This window comes from Panthera leo, chromosome B4 (assembly GCF_018350215.1).
Source record: "Panthera leo isolate Ple1 chromosome B4, P.leo_Ple1_pat1.1, whole genome shotgun sequence".
Taxonomy (NCBI): domain Eukaryota; kingdom Metazoa; phylum Chordata; class Mammalia; order Carnivora; family Felidae; genus Panthera; species Panthera leo.
Genome location: NC_056685.1, coordinates 72,118,417 through 72,138,026, shown reverse-complemented (window position 1 = coordinate 72,138,026; position 19,610 = coordinate 72,118,417). Strand labels below are relative to the sequence as shown.

The 19,610-nt window shown below is 42.4% G+C and overlaps 1 protein-coding gene across 2 annotated transcripts in view; it reads right to left on the bottom strand.

The window, feature by feature from the left end:
• The window catches only part of ANO6 (anoctamin 6), a 199,499-nt gene extending 188,305 nt beyond the window's left edge, over positions 1-11,194 (bottom strand). The window contains exon 1 of one of the 2 annotated variants that reach the window (XM_042946303.1): positions 10,782-11,194. In XM_042946303.1, the coding sequence (XP_042802237.1) occupies positions 10,782-10,854 (73 nt within the window). In that variant the 5' untranslated portion in view covers positions 10,855-11,194. The remainder of the gene's footprint in view (positions 1-10,781) is intronic. The other variant, XM_042946305.1, reaches the window with a different exon arrangement.
• Between the last annotated feature and the right edge of the window lie 8,416 nt (positions 11,195-19,610).

Sequence of the window (19,610 nt, the reverse complement as noted above, 5' to 3'; positions counted from 1 at the left end):
GATGGCTCAATCAGTTAAGCTTCTGACTTAGGCTCAGGTCATGATCTCACAGTGTGTGAATTCGAGCCCCATGTTGGGCTCTGTGCTGACAGTTCAGAGCCTGGAGCCTGCTTGGGATGCTGTGTTTCCCTCTCTCTCTGCCCCTCCCCCCTCCTCAAAAATAAACATTAAAAAATTTTTTTTTAATAAAAAAAGAAAAGAGCACTTTCACCTGATCCCTAATACCTAGACTTATCCAGGGCTTTGGGGGGACAGGGTGGACCCCTCAGACAGGGAAACAAAGGGCCAGGTCTCTCCCCTTCCCCTTCAGACCCACATGGATGTAGCTTCCCAAGGCATCCCCAAAACCATCAGAGAGTGGGGTTTGGGTGTGCTAGAATAACAAGGTGGCTGAGAAGGTCCTCGCTCAGGACACAGGTCATTTCCAATTCTAAAGACATTTAGAAAATGAGGGGCCAATACTGACTGCCTGCATATACAATGGTCAAGAACTGGGGTGAGGGCAATGGGAAGGATGTAGAGTCAAAAAAATTTTTTTAAATATTTAGTTTGAGATTGAGATGGAGGGGAGAAAGAGAATGCGCAGGGGAGAGGCAGAGAGAATCCCAAGCGGGCTCCACACTGTCAGTGCAGAGCCCAACATGAGGCTCAATCCCACAAACTGTGAGATCATGACCTTAGCCAAAATCAAGAGTCAGATGCTCAATCTACTGAGCCACCCAGGTGCCCCATGTCAAATGGGCTTTTAATATAAAGTCAACAACCATGCCCACCATGTGCCACATGACTGCCCTCCCTTCACTGAATGGAGAACATCTCTGAATGATCTTCCATGTTTCCACATCTCAGTAGTAGCACCAGAGTCATGGAGAACCCTGACCACTGAGAATCTCATCATTGATCTTCCTCTCCTCTGTTCTACAATATTCAATTGGTAACACAAGCTATTTACTTCTTACTTAAATGTCTCCTTCCTCACTTACAGCACATACAATTATCTGGTGACGCACAGGAGCACACATATGTGGGCTAGAACTGCCTGACAGCAATTAGAGAATGGGATAAGCCACAGGTACTCCCGATGGAAAAACAATTCCTGAATTTATGAAGCATTTACTGGGAGCCTACTAAGTGTCAGCCCTTAGGATTTTTTGCTAAGATTCCCTGAGAGAATTTGGAGGACACTGTCCATCTGTCTGAAGATCTGTGAGAGGAAAAAACACACACAATAACTATCTCTTTGCAGAACCCACATGCTATTCTTCAACTCCTTTATCTTTATTTTTTTCTTCAACTTTTTTTTTTTTTATTTTTTTTTTTTTTATTTTGGGGACAGAGAGAGACAGAGCATGAACGGGGGAGGGGCAGAGAGAGAGGGAGACACAGAATCGGAAACAGGCTCCAGGCTCCGAGCCATCAGCCCAGAGCCTGACGCGGGGCTCGAACTCACGGACTGCGAGATCGTGACCTGGCTGAAGTCGGACGCTTAACCGACTGCGCCACCCAGGTGCCCAACTCCTTTATCTTTAAACACATGTGCCTGCAGCACAGCCACTGTCATGATCATCCTTAACCTGACACTTAGTGGGCATTTTCTGCACGCATAATGTGACACAAGCAACACAGAACAGACAGCAATGTTTATGAGGAAAGGACTTAGAGATCTCTGAGGTTAAGGGTAGCCATTTCTTACACTGGAATTAAACTAAGATTATCTTTTTAAAAAAATTAAAACAGCCATTTCCATGACTGCTTTTAAATACATGAATTCATTATGATGGTGACACTGTAAGTGCCACTCATGGAGTGTGACTGGAAATACCTAGCACTGTACATATACCTTGCATCCTCCTAGCAGCCCCATGGGGCTGAAGAAACAGGCTCAGAAAAGCCAAGAAACTTGCCTCAGGTTGGCAAAGCCAACCACAAATTCAGGTCTTCTGACTGCCAGCCCTTCCTTTCCCGCTCCCCATTTCTCTTCTCCTGGTCTCCCAACTCTGCATCAACACTGCTTTCACAAACTCTTCCTCCCCCCGCCCTCCTCTTCAGGGATTCACTTTCCACCCTTTCTCTTTAAAATCTCCTACCTTTCCTAGGTAGCATCTACCATCAGTCAATTTATGCTATTTCTTCATTATTTGTATCACTGAGAAACAATAGTCGGTCTTGTTGATTTTTCTTTTATTACTAAGAGGATCAGGGGGACTGGGTGGCTTGGTCAGTTAAGCCTCCGACTTTGGCTCGGGTCATGATCTTATAGTTCCTGAGTTCAAGCCCCGCATCAGGCTCTGTGCTGCCAGCTCAGAGACTGGAGTCTGCTTCAGATTCTGTATCTCCCTCTTTCTCTGCCCCTCCCCCCACTCACACTCTATCTCTCCCTCTCTCAAAGATAAGTAAACATTAAAAAAAATTTTTTTCTTAAAAGAGGACCTTTTACACAAATTAAGCATCTAAGACTTGTTTATGTAATAAATAACAGTAGGAAGAAATAAAATGATACAAATGAAAAAAATTGTATAATATACCTATTATATATAAATTTGTAAAATAATGTTAAAGGTCTGAGTTTTATATGTCAGAAGGGTGTATAATTCTTGTTTAGAATTTAGTTTTCTTAAAATCTAAGCACAAATCAGAGGAAAAAAAACATACTTAAGGTTGTGTCTATATAATGCCACAAGAAAAATTTAGCCATCATTTTGTCTGTGCCAAGCCAAGGATTATTTTTCAAATATCTAGATAGAATGGAGAAATCGTAATAAATTCAATTATACAAATACAATCTCAGTTTATATAAAACAAGCTTTATAAACAGGCCTATAATTTGCATAATTGCACTTTGCAAAAGAACATCTATTTGCACGCCTGACCAATGGCTAAAGTTCTGCCAATGTTAAAATTAAAAAGATAATTTTAAAGATCCGTATCCTTTTCCTTCCAATTTCAAGTATTTGTATTTTTAAATAATGTGGGAAACAGTAGAGTTTCAATGTCCTAGATTAAAAGCATTAAATATAAAACAACATCTGGGTTTCACCAAAGAATATATTTTCTTTCATTTGGATTTTTACCTACTGAATAACTGCCTGCAGCTAGCTCTCCCAGTCAGCATTGGGACCCGTAGCCAGAGCAGTAGTAAAGACCATGACAGAGAAAGTTGCCTATCAACCCTTCGACTAGTCTCCTATGCAAACGTTCCATCTGATATTTTGGCTGAGGAGTATTTGAATTGCTCTTTGGTACACATCCACAATATGCTATTGTTGACATTTGCATCCAGTATTTCTTCAATAGGCTACTTCTTGGGATGGAGTCTAATTAATTTTAGCTGCAGTATTATAAAGCAAGGCAAAACTAAAGGAAGAGCAGTAATAATGATAACGACTTGAGACAATCACTTGATTGCACGAACTTTTCACAGTCTCTGTCTTTACATGAGTTACCAGTCAAGAAGTACATTTCCTTGGTTGAAAGCAATTGGAAATGATGTTTTTCTGTTCTAAAACTGGTGATTTTTCCACAGACTCAGGCCTATATCACAAAGCGGATCAGTGTATGAAAAGCGGATCAAGCTGGGGCGTCCAGGTGGTTCAAAGGGCTGAGTGGCTCACATAAGAGCTCTGCTCAGGTCATGAACCAGGGTTCATGAGTTGGAGCCCACCGTCAGGATCTGCGCTCACAGCATGAAGCCTGCTTTGGATCCTCTGTCTCCCTCTCTCTGCCCCTCCCCTGCGCTCTTTCTCTCTCAAAGATGAATAAATGCTAAAGAAAAAAAAAAAAGCAGATCAAGCTTTAATCTACAGCATACGAAGCTTCCATTAAAACCTTAAAACCAGTCCCTTAGCAAATGTTTGAGTATCTACTATGTGAAAAGCATTATGATATGCAGGCTGTGAAGTACAAAGGTGAGTAAGATAGCACTTCTCCCTCTAAGACTATATAAGCTTTACCTTCAGATGTATGATTGAATCAGCTAGAATACAAAACACAAAACTGATAAGCACTGACAACAGAAGAAAACCTCAATTATTAGCTGGAGTAGAAATTTTTATTAAAATGTAATCATTTTAATCTAAACTGCTACAAACACCCTTTGAAAGTTTAAGACCAACTTTTAACTTTAAGCTAGATTGCGAGGTTCTTAATAATGTATTATAATCTCCCTTCAAGAATGTCAGAGTTTAAATATCTGACAGAAACCTTCACAGGAGCTTTTGGTCTACATTTACTGGTTTCCAAAAGGAAAACAAACACACACACACACACACACACACACACACACACACACGGCAATCAACATAAGTGACTATTGAAACTACTGGATAAAAAAGAAAGGAATGTCATGTGGAACTTTTTCAGAGCTGTTTGTGTCAGGTTTAAAGAACAATGGGAATTATAAAAGGAGACGAGAAACCTTTTGGAAAGCAATTCTTGGACTTGAAAGTTAGAACACATAAGATAAATCGTGACTAAGGACTTGAAACTGAAAGTAACAGGTTTATAAAAAAAAAAAAAAAAAAAGGACAAAACTATACTCAAAGAAAAAAGTGTAAGGATAGTTTACTTTGTTTTGTTTGTTAACTATCATTCTCCCGGTAGAGAATATAATATGTATCTATGATCCCCTTGCCAGAGCAAATAAGGCAAAGGTAGCACCAAAGCTTACTTTCTAAGAAATCACATTTAAGAATGCTGGAGCCACGCTGTCCTAGCCCCAGCCCCTTATCTCTTTCTCATCCCTCCCAGGGCTGGTATCTGGAGTCCCTGCAGCAAGAATCTCCTTGGTACCACCACTACCCCGGTACACATCTTGATTACAGCATTAATCACAGACTTACTGCAATTATCTATTCATGTCTCTGCCTCCTTCTGAGATAGTGAGGTACTGGTGGGTCAAGGACCCAGGAACCTGGCAGAGTAGGTACAATCAACATTGTTATAACAGATAGTAGGGAATCTCAAAGTGCCATGGAAGGGAATTCTACCAGGGCCATAAAACCACTCAGCAGAATGTTAATCAAATTATTTAAAAAGAGCAATTCACTTGATTCTTTCAATAATGCTTGGCTTGGCTTCTACTCAGTAGCAAGCCCCATTCTAGGCATGAGGGACATAGCCTGGAACACAAAACACACAAGACACCTGCCTTCAGGGAGCTTATGATATGTTAGAGGCAGGCGAGGAAGAGAAATTGTTTTTTAATTATAGCAACGAATGTCTACAATGTTTGGGATATTTTGCATGATCTCTAGAAGGCTCAGATGACCTAGTTCCAATGCAAGAAATTTACACTCTAGTTGTGCAGATAATGAACAACAAAGACAAAATACAAAGTGAGTGCTGATTGTGTAGCACAGAAAAAGAAGGGGTGCGACAATTCATTAGTGGGCACTTTGGACAATGAAGATCAGTAACAGTTTTCTGGGTTTTGTGACAGGCTCCTCCTGAAAAACAGAGGAGGTAAGTCTGGTATTACCAAAGAAAGGAATTGGTCTGAGCCAAAGCAGAGGGGAAAAGTATTAAGACTTGCTGGAACAATAGAGGTTTCCCCCTGCACACCTGCCACCACTTTCTACCTAATCACTCAGCTGAAGTCTAAGAGTCACGCTGTTTCTGGAAGCCATGGGTCTGATGCCTCGGAGATGTCACCTCTTTCCTAAACTCTCAGACCACTCCCCTCTATTCCCATGGCCACTACAGGCATTTCCAAACCCGACTGCTAGAAAGACTTACTTCTACAATGTCCCCTCTCCAATCCCATTTTCCAACATGCTGCCAGGGAGATCTTTTCCTAAGGCAAATTTGATCCCATCACTCCTTTCCTTAAAATCTTTCAGTAGCTCCAAATCCTAAATCCTTAAAACATACAGAGGCTTCTTCATGGTGTGGCCCCTGCCTGCCTCCCTAGCCTTGTAGCGGCTGCCTTCCACCACAGGGAACTACGTGGAAATCCAGACTCTCCTTCTGCTATGCCACTGCAACCGCCTGGTCCTTCAGTACCCAGCCCAGCAATCTCTTCTGTGAAAATGTCTCCCATTATCCTCCCACAGCTGTGTACATACCTCAGTAATAGCACTTACTGCAAATGGCTGGTTCCATCGAACCTACTTCTCCACGGCCAAGGGGTGCAACACTTATTTTTAGTTTCCCAACACCCAGCCCAGCACCTAATCCTGGACCTGGCACAGAAAGTTTTCTCAGTTAATACTGATTAAGCAAAACTGAGGCTAGGACCACATTTGTAGGTGATTAAACAAACTTTATAGTGAAGGGATAGAAATCATGAAGAAGTCTCTGTAAAAATGCAAAAGCGAGAAGGGAGCCAATAAGGACACTTGAGAGATACAGCTGGACCATAATCACTCAGAGGTGATGGGCTTCTTCTTACAACTCCCCAAATCAATGACATCCCCATCAGCTGTGGGGATCAGAGAGTTAAACTCTATCATAAACAGACTGGGATCCCAAAGCAACCAGCCAAGCATCTAAACAAGATCTTTTTGCCTGAACTACATGACTTATTCCTGAGAACACTTTTTCTCTCTAAGCGAAGTCTGAACCATAGAAATGCAAAAACAAAACAAAACAAAACAAAAACAAAACAACCACACACATACGCAAAATAAAACAGCACACAAAATATCTACATTTTGGCTGTAAAAGAGTTTTCTGTCACTTTCTACATGAACAGGAAGAAATGTTGCATTCTACTCACTGATTAAAGGCCGGGAGGAGGGAGAAAGGCAGCCAGGAATGCTCTTCTGCACACCAAGTGCACAAAACCTGCCTTGCCATGTGATCTCCACCAGCATGAGTGAAATAAGGGCTAAAAGTCACATATTTCCTGCCACCAGTGCCCAGGGATCACAACTGCATTCGGTTGCTGGAGCTGATTTTAGAAAATAAGTGGTCTTTTGAAAAAATGCTCTTATACCAACAGGCTGCCTCATTCACAAACCTCTGGGACCAATTTCTGGTGGCAATGAGTTAAGCAAATATGGAAAAGACGCTCATAGTAACATTCACCATCTTTGACTCTTTAGACAGGTTCATGTCAAACAAGGAGGTAATCCTTACACTTAAAGCACTGAATAGTGCTTTAAAGGTAAAGGTAAGCAGAAACCCACTGTCGGGGGCGGGGAGCCCTAAGTCCCAGTCCACTACAGGAACACTTCCATATGTATATGTAAAACATTCATATGATATAACCAGGGACCACATCTAGTTTAAAAAGATTCTCTTTTCATCCTTTGTAAATTAGCCGATGATAAATGTTTTACTCAGGAACTATGCCAAAAATAACTCTATTGTTCTGAATTATAAAGTTAATATTGATAGAGGGATTACGTAGAAATCTTCAGTACCTGAGTGGATTTTAAATTATACAACTATCAGTAATGACAATCAAGTACTAGGAGAAAGATGTCAACAGCTTAACCATAGTTCTGCATATGAAACTAGGGGCACAAGTTAAAATTATAATCGTCATTTCACCACGACCTCCCCTAAGTTGAAAATTACAATTATTTTGTAAAAGGCTATATACCATCAGCCTACTTCTAACCTTTAAAAAAAAGACTTACCTATTTTACAATGTCATAAACTTTCTATTGACATGGTAAACATTTCCACTTGATATAAAATCACTGCAATCCACATTGAGTTTGTATAACAAACAAAAATTGTGGAGACCTACTTAAATGATATCTGTTGCCTAACATAAAATAATGTTGAAGTGACCCCTACACACAGTAAAGTAATAATATCAGCAGCCCACAGAGGGAGGGGTGATGGAGGGATAGAGATACTTAACTTTCTAAGTATTTTTTAAAAATTTTTTACGTTTATTATTTATTTTTGAGAGAGAAAGACAAAGCACAAGCAGGGGAGGGGCAGAGAGAGAGAGGGAGACACAGAATCTGAAGCAGCTCCAGGCTCCCGAGCTGTCAGCACAGAGCCCGACGCGGGGCTCGAGCTCACGAACCACGAGATGAACCTAAGCTGAAGTCAGATGCAGGCACCCCGAGATATTTAACTTTTTAAAACATATTTACTGGTTGACTTGATAGAACCAGCATAAATTACATCTGTAATTAAAAAAAAATAAGGGGCACCTGGGTGGCTCAGTCGGTTGAACGTCCGACTTCGGCTCAGGTCACGATCTCGCGGTCCGTGAGTTCAAGCCCCGCGTCGGGCTCTGTGCTGACTGCTCAGAGCCTGGAGCCTGTTTCAGATTCTGTGTCTCCCTCTCTCTCTGACCCTCCCCTGTTCATGCTCTGTCTCTCTCTGTCTCAAAAATAAATAAACGTTAAAAAAAAATTTTTTTAAATAAAAAATAAAAAGAACCAGCACACCTGGTTGGCTCAGTTGGTTCAGCAATGGACTCTTGATTTTTGCCTTAGGTCGTGATCTCATGGTTCCTGGGATCAAGCCCTGAGTTGAGCGCTGTGCTGACAGTGTGGAGCCTGCTTGGGATTCTCTGTCTCCCTCTCTGACCCTCCCCCGGTCATGTGCGTGTGCTCGCTCTCTCAAGTAAATAAACTTAAATAAATAAAAATAACCTATTGCCACACACTTAAGATAAATTTTATGATGCCTCATCTGGTAAACACAGACTAGACCAAAGTAGTTTTTTCTAAACTGAGATCTGTTGATGGCACAGTGGAACAAAGATCAGAGTCTCTTTATTTCAGTTACCATTTGGGTTTTTACCCTATTTGTTCACAATACTCAGTATAAACAGTGATGATACCTCACCATAACAGGCAAGAGTATTTTCCTATGAAATGGACTGTGCTAGTTTACTGTAACTTTTTACAGTCTGCTCCTATGATTTATATTTTTATGTAACTATGATTTACCAGTAAAGTCTGTTAAATAGTAGCATTATATATTATCTGACTGCTGGTGACCAGGTGGAAAGGGGATTAATCCACATAGGTCTTGCAAGTCAGAAAACCTGGTTTTGAATCTTTACTAGCTATGTGAAAAGCTAACTAGGCAGATCAACCTGTGAGCTTCAGCTTTCTAATAAAAAAACACTACTTGCTCCCTCCATCTAATAAATTGTTCTCAAATGAGAACAATTATGCTAAATCGTGGAGCATAAGCTCCTCTATTCAATGTGTTCCTCATCAACGAGGAAATTACCACGTTCTCTTGATTTAAGTGAACAATACCTATAATAGCCAAGATATGAAAACAACTGTCCATCTACAGACGAATGGATAAAGATGTGTGTGTTTGTGTGTGTGTGTGTGTGCATATATATAATAACCACCACCAGCACCCTCCTCAACCTCCTCACCCTCGAATGTGGGCAATGGAATATTATTCAACCATGAGAAAGAAGGAAATCCTGCCATTTGGGACAACATGGATGGAACTTGAGGGCATTATGCTAAGTGAAATAAGTCTCACAAAGACAAATACTTATAGGTGAAATTGAATGGTGGAGGGGAGAAGATATTGGTCAAAAGGCACAAACTTCCAGCCATAAGACAAGTCCTGGGGATGAAAGGTACAGCACAGTGGTTATAATTAATACTGTATCATGTAGTTGAAAGTTGCTAAGAGAGTGGACCTTAAATGTTGTCACCACAAAAAGGAAACAGTAACTTTGTGAGTTGATGGAGGTATTGGTTAAAGCCATAGTGGCAATCATTTTGCAACATGTAACCGTATCAACTCAACATGTTGTACACTTTAAACTTGCAAAATATTCTATGTAAACTGTAGCTCAATACAGCCGGAAAAAAAAAAAAAAAAAGAAAATGATAAAGAAAAACCACACCTAGCTCCTAGAATTAAGTTACTTCTAAATTAAGTTACTTCTAAAGCACTTTAGAATAGGACTTCAGGATCTGAGCAGGAACTGTTTCGCTTTAAACTGATTTGGCGTGCAGGAAACAGACTCGGAGTCGCTGAACAGACCAGCACGGTAATTTAATTGCCAGTCTTCTGGAGAGACCCAATATGTCATCATTCCCTGACAGTGATGTTCTCCCTGCTCCTCCAATTGTTTTCCCCTTCCCCACCTCCTCCAATCCCTTTTGTTTGTTGCTGTAGTTATTTCACTCTTAAACAGCTCTCCCTTCGTTCCGTCTACAACTTCTAAACATTTTTAACTCAAACTAGAAATGATACACCCCAGGCTTGCCCCACCCAACCACTCCCCACCCCGCCAAGCGCCAGGGCCCTCTGGACTTGCAGGAAATGTTCAGAGATCCCCCCCAGCCCCACCCCGGACAAGGGCTTCTTCCTCCAATCACTTCCCCCGCGGGCTCTGCGGCTGAAAAAAGGATCCCGGGTTGCCACCCGCGGCCACAAATCAGTTACCGAGGCGCCCCACCCTCCCCCCAGAGTGGCTCCTTGCTTTCACTTTAAAGCGGATGCAGGTGGGTCACACCCCCGCTCTCTGAACCGGGGCCGGGTCCCCAGTGCAGGTTCCAGGCGAAGGAAATGACCCAAAAGTTGCCGCTTCAGAGTCCACAGACTTCCCCGTATCCAGCACGAGTGCTTAGACGCTGCGTCCGCGGCCCGCCCAGATCCTGCGATCGGGGGCCCGTGCGCGCCCCGCGCCTCCCCGGCCTCCACGGGGCGCCGGCCCGCTGAGAGCCGAGCGGCGAAGCGGCCGCATTGCGGCCCCGGGACGGCGGTGCGGGCTCCCACCTCCCCGGCGCCCGCTGGTCCCCGCTAGCCGCCCCCGCGCAGAGCGCAGCGCCCGCGCGCAGTCCCCAACTTCTTCCGGCCCCGGCCCAAGCCGGAGAACCCCAGCTCACCGATATCCCCGTCGTCGTCGTCCTCCTCCTCCTGATCCATTTCTAGCAGAATGTCCCTGGTCATCATTTGCATGGCTCCCCCAGAAGGCGGTTCCGAACTTGGCGCGAAGTTGGGGGCCCCCGGGCTCCGGAACGCCGCGGCTCTGGCGGGGCCCTGCGTTCCGGCGAGGACCGCGGGGTGCTTCTGGCTCCCGGCTCAGGGCCCGCAGTGCCCAGCCCGCGCTCCTGGAAGCCAGCCGAGGCGGCCGCCGACCCGAGCCCTGCGCCCCAGACGAACCACTCGCCAGCCGAGCGGGGCCCGGCCACTGAGCATGCCCAGTGAGAGAGCCCGGGCTCGCTGCGGAATGATTAAACTTCCCCAGGGTTTATTGGGCTCTCAGAAGGAAGTCGGGACGCGAAAAGGAGTAGTCGGCGCTCGCGTTCTGCCCGCGAGTGACCTCGGGGAAGGGGGGAGGGGGGAGAGCACGCGAGGGTGGGAGTGGACAGGGTTCCCCGAATTCTGTTCTAAGGTCATATATGGACACATACTGGGGCTTGCTTTCTTTGACGTGTGTTACTGCCTCTGCAGTAAACGCCACTACGGCTCAGGTGAAGAACCCTGAAGACGAGCACGCCAGAACGGGGTTAAAGGCTCCGTGGAGCCAATGGAGGATCTTCAAGCATCAATTACTCTGCTTCCAAAGTGAGAGAACGTGTATTCCACGGGAGGCAAGGGAGAGGGAGATTATACAGGAAAGAGGCAAACTCGTAGAAAATAAGCAACAGAAGAAAAAAGACAAAGAGTGAGAGAGAGGGATCTAAAGAAGCGTGTTCACAAAAGGCAGGAAGATTTCCGCATAAAGAGAGGTAGGAGGCGAGAAAAGCGCCCCCTACCCCCGCCCGCGGGAGCACACGCAGGGAGTGGTCGCAAGAGGATCATCCTGCAGCCCGTTTGGACCATGAAAGCTCAGTCCAACGTATCAAAAATGCAAACGAGGCCAAAGAACTCGACAATGGTTAGGTGCAAACTCTAAGCCGGGGGGGGGGGGGGGGGGCGGGGACTATAATAACCAGAGGAAACAAAGAAAGTACTAAAGTAAAATTGAGGCAGAGTGGAAGAATGTATTCCCGGAGACCAAAGGAAGCAATAAGACAAATACAAAGGGATTTCTACTTTTAAGACACACGGGGGTACTTTGAACTGCAGGTTTCTGGGATTGTGAGTCTGCAGAACTGTTTTCAAAGAAGCTGACGAATTCAGATGGGTCCATTTTGACTTGTCAAAAGGGCTAGAAGTTATATTTGAGATCCTTGTTGCGTTCATTGTCTAACACTTCCCATAGAAACTTGTTATATTTTTTCCACTAATGTAGCAGAATTATTATTATGATAACACTAAGTCTACTGTGCATCATATTCTCCCATATACTTATTTTTTGAGTTTCTGTATGAAAGAAATAAAGCATTGAGAGCAATCATAAGTGGAGAACAGCCATGAATATGCACCATAAGGCATGTGGAAATTACTTTTAAGAAAATATCCAGTATCTGAAGGGGGGAGGGCTGGGAGAATAAAGAAGAAAAAAAGAACGAGAAGGAGGGAAAACAGAATGTTTTCTCTTAGTGAACTCTCTCCCCAAAGCTTTATGGGACCTACTAAAGTAGAAATTCCCAACACATTTTAGTGACATGATCAGTTATCACAATTTCCATTTAACAAATGTGTACATAGTGCTTTTTATGTGCCAACCATAGTTTTTTTAATGTTTTATATTCATGCATTTAATCCTCATAACAACCCTAGGAGCTATTACCACGTTTACTCAAACACAGGATGACTGAATAATCCAAAATCAGTCACATATAGGAAGTAAGTGGCAGAGCTGGGGTTCTAACCCAAGCATCTAGAATCTGGGCTCTTGGCCATTTTATAAACCACTTCCAGAGACATTCTGAACCCGTTAAAAAAAAAAATCACTTTTTTTCCCCCATCAATTGTAAGCTTTTAAAGTCTCATCAACTTTCTGCCATAGTTCTCTCCCCAAATGGTCTGGTTTGTATGGCCTAAGACTGCTCAAATTCCATTAGTAGTTATAAAACTCTTGTGGTGGATTTTGTAACAGGTCCCATGAGTCATTTGAAATTCTTCATAGATTTTAGGGTTTACATTTTTGGTGCTTTATAAATGTTGCAGAGAGACATTGCTGGCCTTATTTGTATAGGTAACTGTTGTTGCTGGAAGGGAAATTAATTATTTACTTAGGTTACCTATGAGTCGATCATTGGTAAATTCCATTCTTTCATTCAATCTATTTTATTTCCTGTAGCTTCTCTCATGCAATATTTTTTTCCCAACTGAATAATATATGCTTCAAATATAATCAAGGTAATACGCCTATGTAAGAATCACACACTTGACCCTGAAAAACTATCATTATGTTGTGAATAGTTATTGAAATAAAATGTGCCTAATAATATGTGGCCAGGTTATTGGATTTGCAAAGCTTTTCCAAATCAGGGGAGGTAGACCGAGTATTTTCTCCTTCATTGGTCTTCTGATTAATTACAACTTTTGCCTCACCACAGGATGCCCTTTCTCTGCCCATTTCTTAAATGTTGTTGCTTCTCTGGCTTTGATCCTGTCCCTTTTCCTTGTCATCTTTCCCTATTGAAGTCATTCAGTCTTACAAGTTTACCATCTTTTCCAAACAGGGCCAGTTTCATGGGCATAGGAACAGTTCAATTACAGAGGTTCCTGCGCTCAAAGGGATTTAATGCTTGGGGTCTTAATGCTCTGTGGTTGCCAGCTTAAAATTCTTAATAACATTATCTTTGAATTTTTGTTTTATATCTGGAGTTCAGTGAGACAGAGAAGTGTGCTAGTTCTCATACAGTCCTGCCCCACACTGCCTCTCTGCCTCCCAGGGATAGGGTCTCAGCCTTGCCCACGCTCCTTTTTGCCCTACCCAGGACCAGGACCACTAGCACCAAGAGGACGTAGGCACAGGCATAGGGAAGTTCGGGGTCATGTGCGTGCATCCATGGTGTCGTAAGGTGGGGCAGGATGGCAGCTGTTCCTGCCCTAGAGTGGCAGTACCACAGTGCACCCGCTGGGTGACCAGCGAGAGTGAGCCTCTTGCCCATCCTCTACCTAAGGGCATCCTGCATGGAAGTTGCAATCTCTTGGAGGCTGTCCCTTTAATGTGGTTTGGAGCCTAGAGTCCATGAGAAGGGGAGATACTTGGCTCCACTTCCCCACCTTCAGCCAGGGCGTGGTCTGTCAGTCCTACAAATTGGTGGGAAGGGGATCTGGCAGCTGGTGGACCTCATGCGCTCTTTGAACAAGGAACCCTGCAAATTTTCATTTGCACTGGGCACTGCAAATTGTATAGCTGGTCCCGATTTCAAGGTCTTTGTTTCCAGCCCAGATCTCTCTTCTGTGTTGCAAATGGTATGCTTGCTTGCATGCTGGATATCTCCACTTGGCTATTTCTTAGACATTTCACATTTAGTGGGTCCAACATTAAATTTATAATTTCTGCCCCAATCCTCTTTCCCAAAATTTGGGAATGGCACAAACTAGTTACATAAGCCAATAATCTGAGAATCATTTTCACTTCTTCCTGTTATCCCCCATGTCCAATCACTTACTTAATCTTATTACATATACCTCCCAGATATCACATCCTGTATCCACTGTTGCTTTGGTGCATAACTGCATAGCATGACATTTTAGCTGAAGCATGATGGAAGTAAGAGATTAAGACATAAAACTATCTAAGGGAATTAAGTTTTAGGCAGAAGGGAAAGCAAATGCAAAATTCCCAAGGAGAACCAGCAAAGAGGTTCTAGTAGCTGTGGTATAATACATTTCTACCAAATTTAGCACCTCACAGCAACAATAAACAGGCATCATCTCACACAATTTCTGTGGATCAGGAACTCGGGAGCAAGGTAGTCAAGGGGTTCTGGCCTAGGTTCTAACTTGTAGTCACAACGTCGGGCAAAGCTGCAGTCACCTAAACACTTGACTAAGGTTCGAAATCTGCTCCTAAAATACTTCACTTTTGAATGGTGCTGCTTGTTAGCAGGACCTCAGTTCCTTCCTACACAAGCCTGTCTGTAGACCACTTGAACATCCTCATGACACAATCCTGTCTTTCCTGACGCAATGACTAATGCAAGAGAGTGGGCGAGATAGAAGCCACAACATCTTTTATGACCTCACCTTGGAAGTCACTCATTGTCATTTCTGCCACTAGTGACACAGGTCAATCAGTTCTACTTCCTGTGGGAAGGGTGTATACAAAAGCATGAATACCAGACACAGGGATCATTGGGAGCCATCTTGGAGACTGTTGGTCCACTATCACTGTTGTATATATCATTCTTCATTCTTAGTTATTGAGAACAAACTATGCTGGCCACTTTCCTGGGTGTTGGGAATTCAATAGTAAAACCAAAAAGCAAAAACAGACAACATCTCTGCCATCATGACTTTCCACTCTAGTGGATAGAGACAAATAAGTAAGTACATGTCAGGAAATGATGGGTACTAGTGAGAAAAATGCAGCAGGGTGAGAGTCATAGAGAGTGATGGTTGGGAGAAGGACTTTATAATGAATTGTTAGGAGAAGACTCTCTGATAAGGTGATATTTTAGCAGAGATCTGAAGAAAAAAATGTTGTTTTAAAGAAACCAGTTCTTTAATTCAAGTAAAGGATAATGGCCTTGAACCAGAATGGTAGTGGTAGGTGTGGATAATAGGTATGTTTTGAAATAAATCTGAAGAGTGTCTGAGGTACTGGATATGAGTCTGAGGGGGAAAAAAGGGAGTCAAGGAGTCAAGGGACTCCAAGATTTTGACCTGAGAAACTGTGAAAATGGAGTTGCTATTTTTGAGATGTGTAAGACTACAGGAGAGTAAGAGGGCGTGGGAGTTTGGTTTTGGACCCATAAGTTTGAATTTGTGACTAGACATCCACATGAAGGTGTCCAGCAGTCATGGTCTGGAGCTTGGAGGAGAGATCTGCACTAGAGAGAAACTTCGAACTAGCCAGGACTGCATGAAGGTTAATCTATGTAAAGAGATAGGATCCAAGTGTTGAGCTCTAGGACTTTGCCCTCCAACACTTGCATTGGGAGAATGTGGAAAAACCAGTAAAGCAGACTAAGAAGGAAAGCATGTCCAATGAAAAATGAGGAACAGGAAAGGGTGAAGTTTGGTTAATTTTTTTTTCAAAACCAGAGGAAATGATCTTCTATGTCAAATGACTCTGATAAAGTGGCTTTATAAAGACTGCAAATTCTCCTGTAGCTCAAATAGCATTCTTTGAGTATGAAGAAAATTTGTCATTGGATTTAGCAGTGGGAGGTAATAGGTGACATAAGCAGTTTCAGAGGAGTGTGATAGGGGACAAAAGTAGTTTTTACAACATCACAAAGCAACTCTCCAATTCTCAATGGACATTGACTGGGTTTCCTACAGTAAACTCAATTCTGACACTGGAGATAGCATCAGATCCACAGGTTAAGAGTTCAGTCCCACAAAACTGTCTCTCTCTCTCTCTCTCTCTCTCTCTCTCTCTCTCTCTCACACACACACACACACACACACACACACACACATACACACCACTTCAGACTCCAATCACAAGTCTTGGTTGTCACCTGTGCTTCTGACCAATTGGCTATAGATTGGAGGTTCCCACAACCCCCAACTCAGATTTGATTAGTTTGCTAAAGCAGCTCACAGAACTCAGAGAAACATTTACTTACATATATCAGTTTATTATTAAGGAGTTTATAAAGGGTACAGATGAACAGCCAGATAAAGAAGTCCATAAGGCAAGATCCAGAAAGTTTCTGAGCACAGGAGCTTCTTTCCCCAAGGAACGGGGGTGTACCACCCTCCCAGAACGTGCATGTGTTCACCAACCTGTAAGTTCATCAAATCTTGTTAAAGAGTTTTTATAGACTGTAATCTGCAGCACCCTCCTACCCCTTTCTCAGGGACCAGTGGGTGTACTGAAAGTTTCAACCCTCTAATCACTTAGTCTTTTGGATGACCAGCCCCATCCTGAGGTTATCTAAGGGCACTACCCCAAGTCACTTCATTAGCGTAAGCCCAAAAAGGCTCCAAATGAAGGACAAAAGACACTCTTATCACTTAGAAAATTCCAAGAGTTTAGGGAGGTTTGTACCAGAAACTAAGGACAAAGAGCAAATGTATTTCTTGCTATACCATGGGTTCACAGGAGAACGAAGGAAAAAGAAATGGTAAAAATGACTATAGACAACTCTTTTGAGAATCCTTGAAATTCTTTGAAACCCATGATCTCTAGACTTCTATACTCATTTCCATTTGGATTCTCATAGGCAGCTAAAATTAAATGTCCAAAATCAATCTCCTGATATTCTTCCCAAACCCTGGTCTACCAATAATCTTCATCTCAGATGATCAAAATTCCAACCTTCTGATTGTTCAGTACCCAAAGCCTGGCATCATCTTTGATTTCTCTCTTTCTTGTTAATTCCATATTAACTCCATCAACAGATCTATTAAAATATATATATAGAATTGGACCATCCACACCACATTCCCTATTAACATCTCATCTGTGACATCATCCTCTCTTACTTGGATTGGTTTTCTAAATTCCTTACTTCCACCTCTGTCCCCCGCACAGTCCATTCTCAACACAGTAGCTCAAGTGATGCTATGAAACCATAAGCCAGATCATATTCTCTGCTCAAACCAGCAATAGCTCCCCATTTGAACTGTAGGAAAATCTAAGGTATTTTGAAAGCCACCCTATTTAAATTGCAAAATCTCCAGAGCTACCCCAGATGACTGTGCAAGATGTTTACTGTACACAGGTGCCTGGGCAAGGGGAGTAAAATGAGGCCTGATAGCTAGCTCAGCCTCTACCCGCCAAGCCACATGCTTTGGTGGAAGGTCTCCACAGGCTTCTACACAGGTTGTCAGGAACCCTGGATACCACTACACATGTACTCCCCTTCCTTCTTATTTTGCTTCATTTTCTCCTTATTACCTAGTTCCCTCTTATATACTACATCATTTGTTTACTTACTCTCTGTATTATCTGTCTTCATCAACTAAAGGATAAGCTCCATGAAAGCAAGTACTTTTGTCTTTTATTACCATATCCCCAGCACAGAGTAGGTACTCAATACATATTTATTAAATTGAATTGAATTTTTCTGTAAAGGGTAGTAGATAAATGCAGTAGTAGATAGAAGGGTATGTAGGGCCTACAGGAGGTATGTAGAAGAGAGAAGGGAAAATTGCTGTCGAGATGTCCTTGGGTAGGTAAAAGTGATGAGTTCCTGTAAACTGGAGATAATGGCTGTAAAAAGCAGGATAAAATTGTATCATGAAAACCATAGGGAAAATATAGTATTTGGATATAGATGCAGGCATATTGGTAGGTGTATTGGTAGGAGCTGTGGAAGCTGTCTTTTTTTCCCCAAAATGTTTATTTTGAAAGTTTTTAAACATACAGAAAAGTTGAAAGAATAATGTAACAGACAGCTATACATCCATCCAAGCTTCAACAGTTGTGAACATTTTGCTATATTTGATTTATCTATTTGTCTCTCTGTATATATTTCATTGAACCATGTTAATGTCACAGACTTCATGATATGTCATCCCTACATAAATAACATATTCACATAAAAGAGATTTAACAATATTTCCCTCATATCAACCCATTCCATATCCAAGTCTCAGAGAGTTTAATAGTTGGGTTTTTCATACAAACACCCAACCACATTTCACATGCTGTGATTGGTTATATTCCCTGACTTTTTTTTCCCAGTGACTTTGACTTTGACTTTTTCAAGAGAACAGAGCAGCTGTGGATGATTTCTTCTGCTTACTACTGTTTTTCAAAGTCTAGTATTTCCTGTTAACTGGAAACATTTTAGTAAAACATTTTTGGCCAGAATCTGTCATAGAACATGCTGTGTTCTTCATGTGGCATTACAGTAGGAGGTGTCCACTGACAGACTGTCCTACCATTATTGGTGTTAAGTTTGATCGCTAAGCTACCTGGGGAACACCAGATCTTTCCATTGGGTTGGGGTTCAAAGCTGGGCAGTGTGACTCCAGCATCTGTGCCTCTAAACATTTGCTGTTGTTGAGATAAATTTCCAGGCCCCAAATGAAGCCACTCCTGTCTGGGCTGTCATGTCAGCAAACCAAACTTTTGTGTTCCTATAAATGCTCTGCTTGACCAGAAACACAGGACAGTTGACCCTTGAGTAGCAAGGGGGTTGGAGTGACAATCCCCTCTGTCTGCACTGCTGAAAATCCATATATAGCTTTCGACTCCTCAATAACTTAACTACTAATAGCCTACTGTTGACTGGAAGCCTTACTAATAACATAAACAATTGATTAACACATATTTTGTATGTTGTATGTATTACATACAATGGTCTTATAATAAAGTAAGCTAGAAAATATTAAGAAAACTATAAGAAAGAGAAAATGCATTTTACAGTACCGTACTGGATTTATTTTAAAAACCCACATATAAATGAACACACATAGTTTAAATCTGTGTTGTGCAAGGGTCCGCTGTATATCTACTGAGCCAATCCCCAAACACCAAGAAAACTTTGGGCACCATATTTATTTCCTCTTTCCTTCATCTTTTTGAATAAGGTCAGCTATGCAACCCAAGTCATTCATAATCTCTTTCTGCACTGCCACTTCTAATGCTCTGCAAAACTCGCTCTTGCCCCAAATACCTTGGGAAATGTGTTTGTAATGCACTGTACTCCCCCAATCTGTGCACTGTTTTCCCTTGAATCAAACTC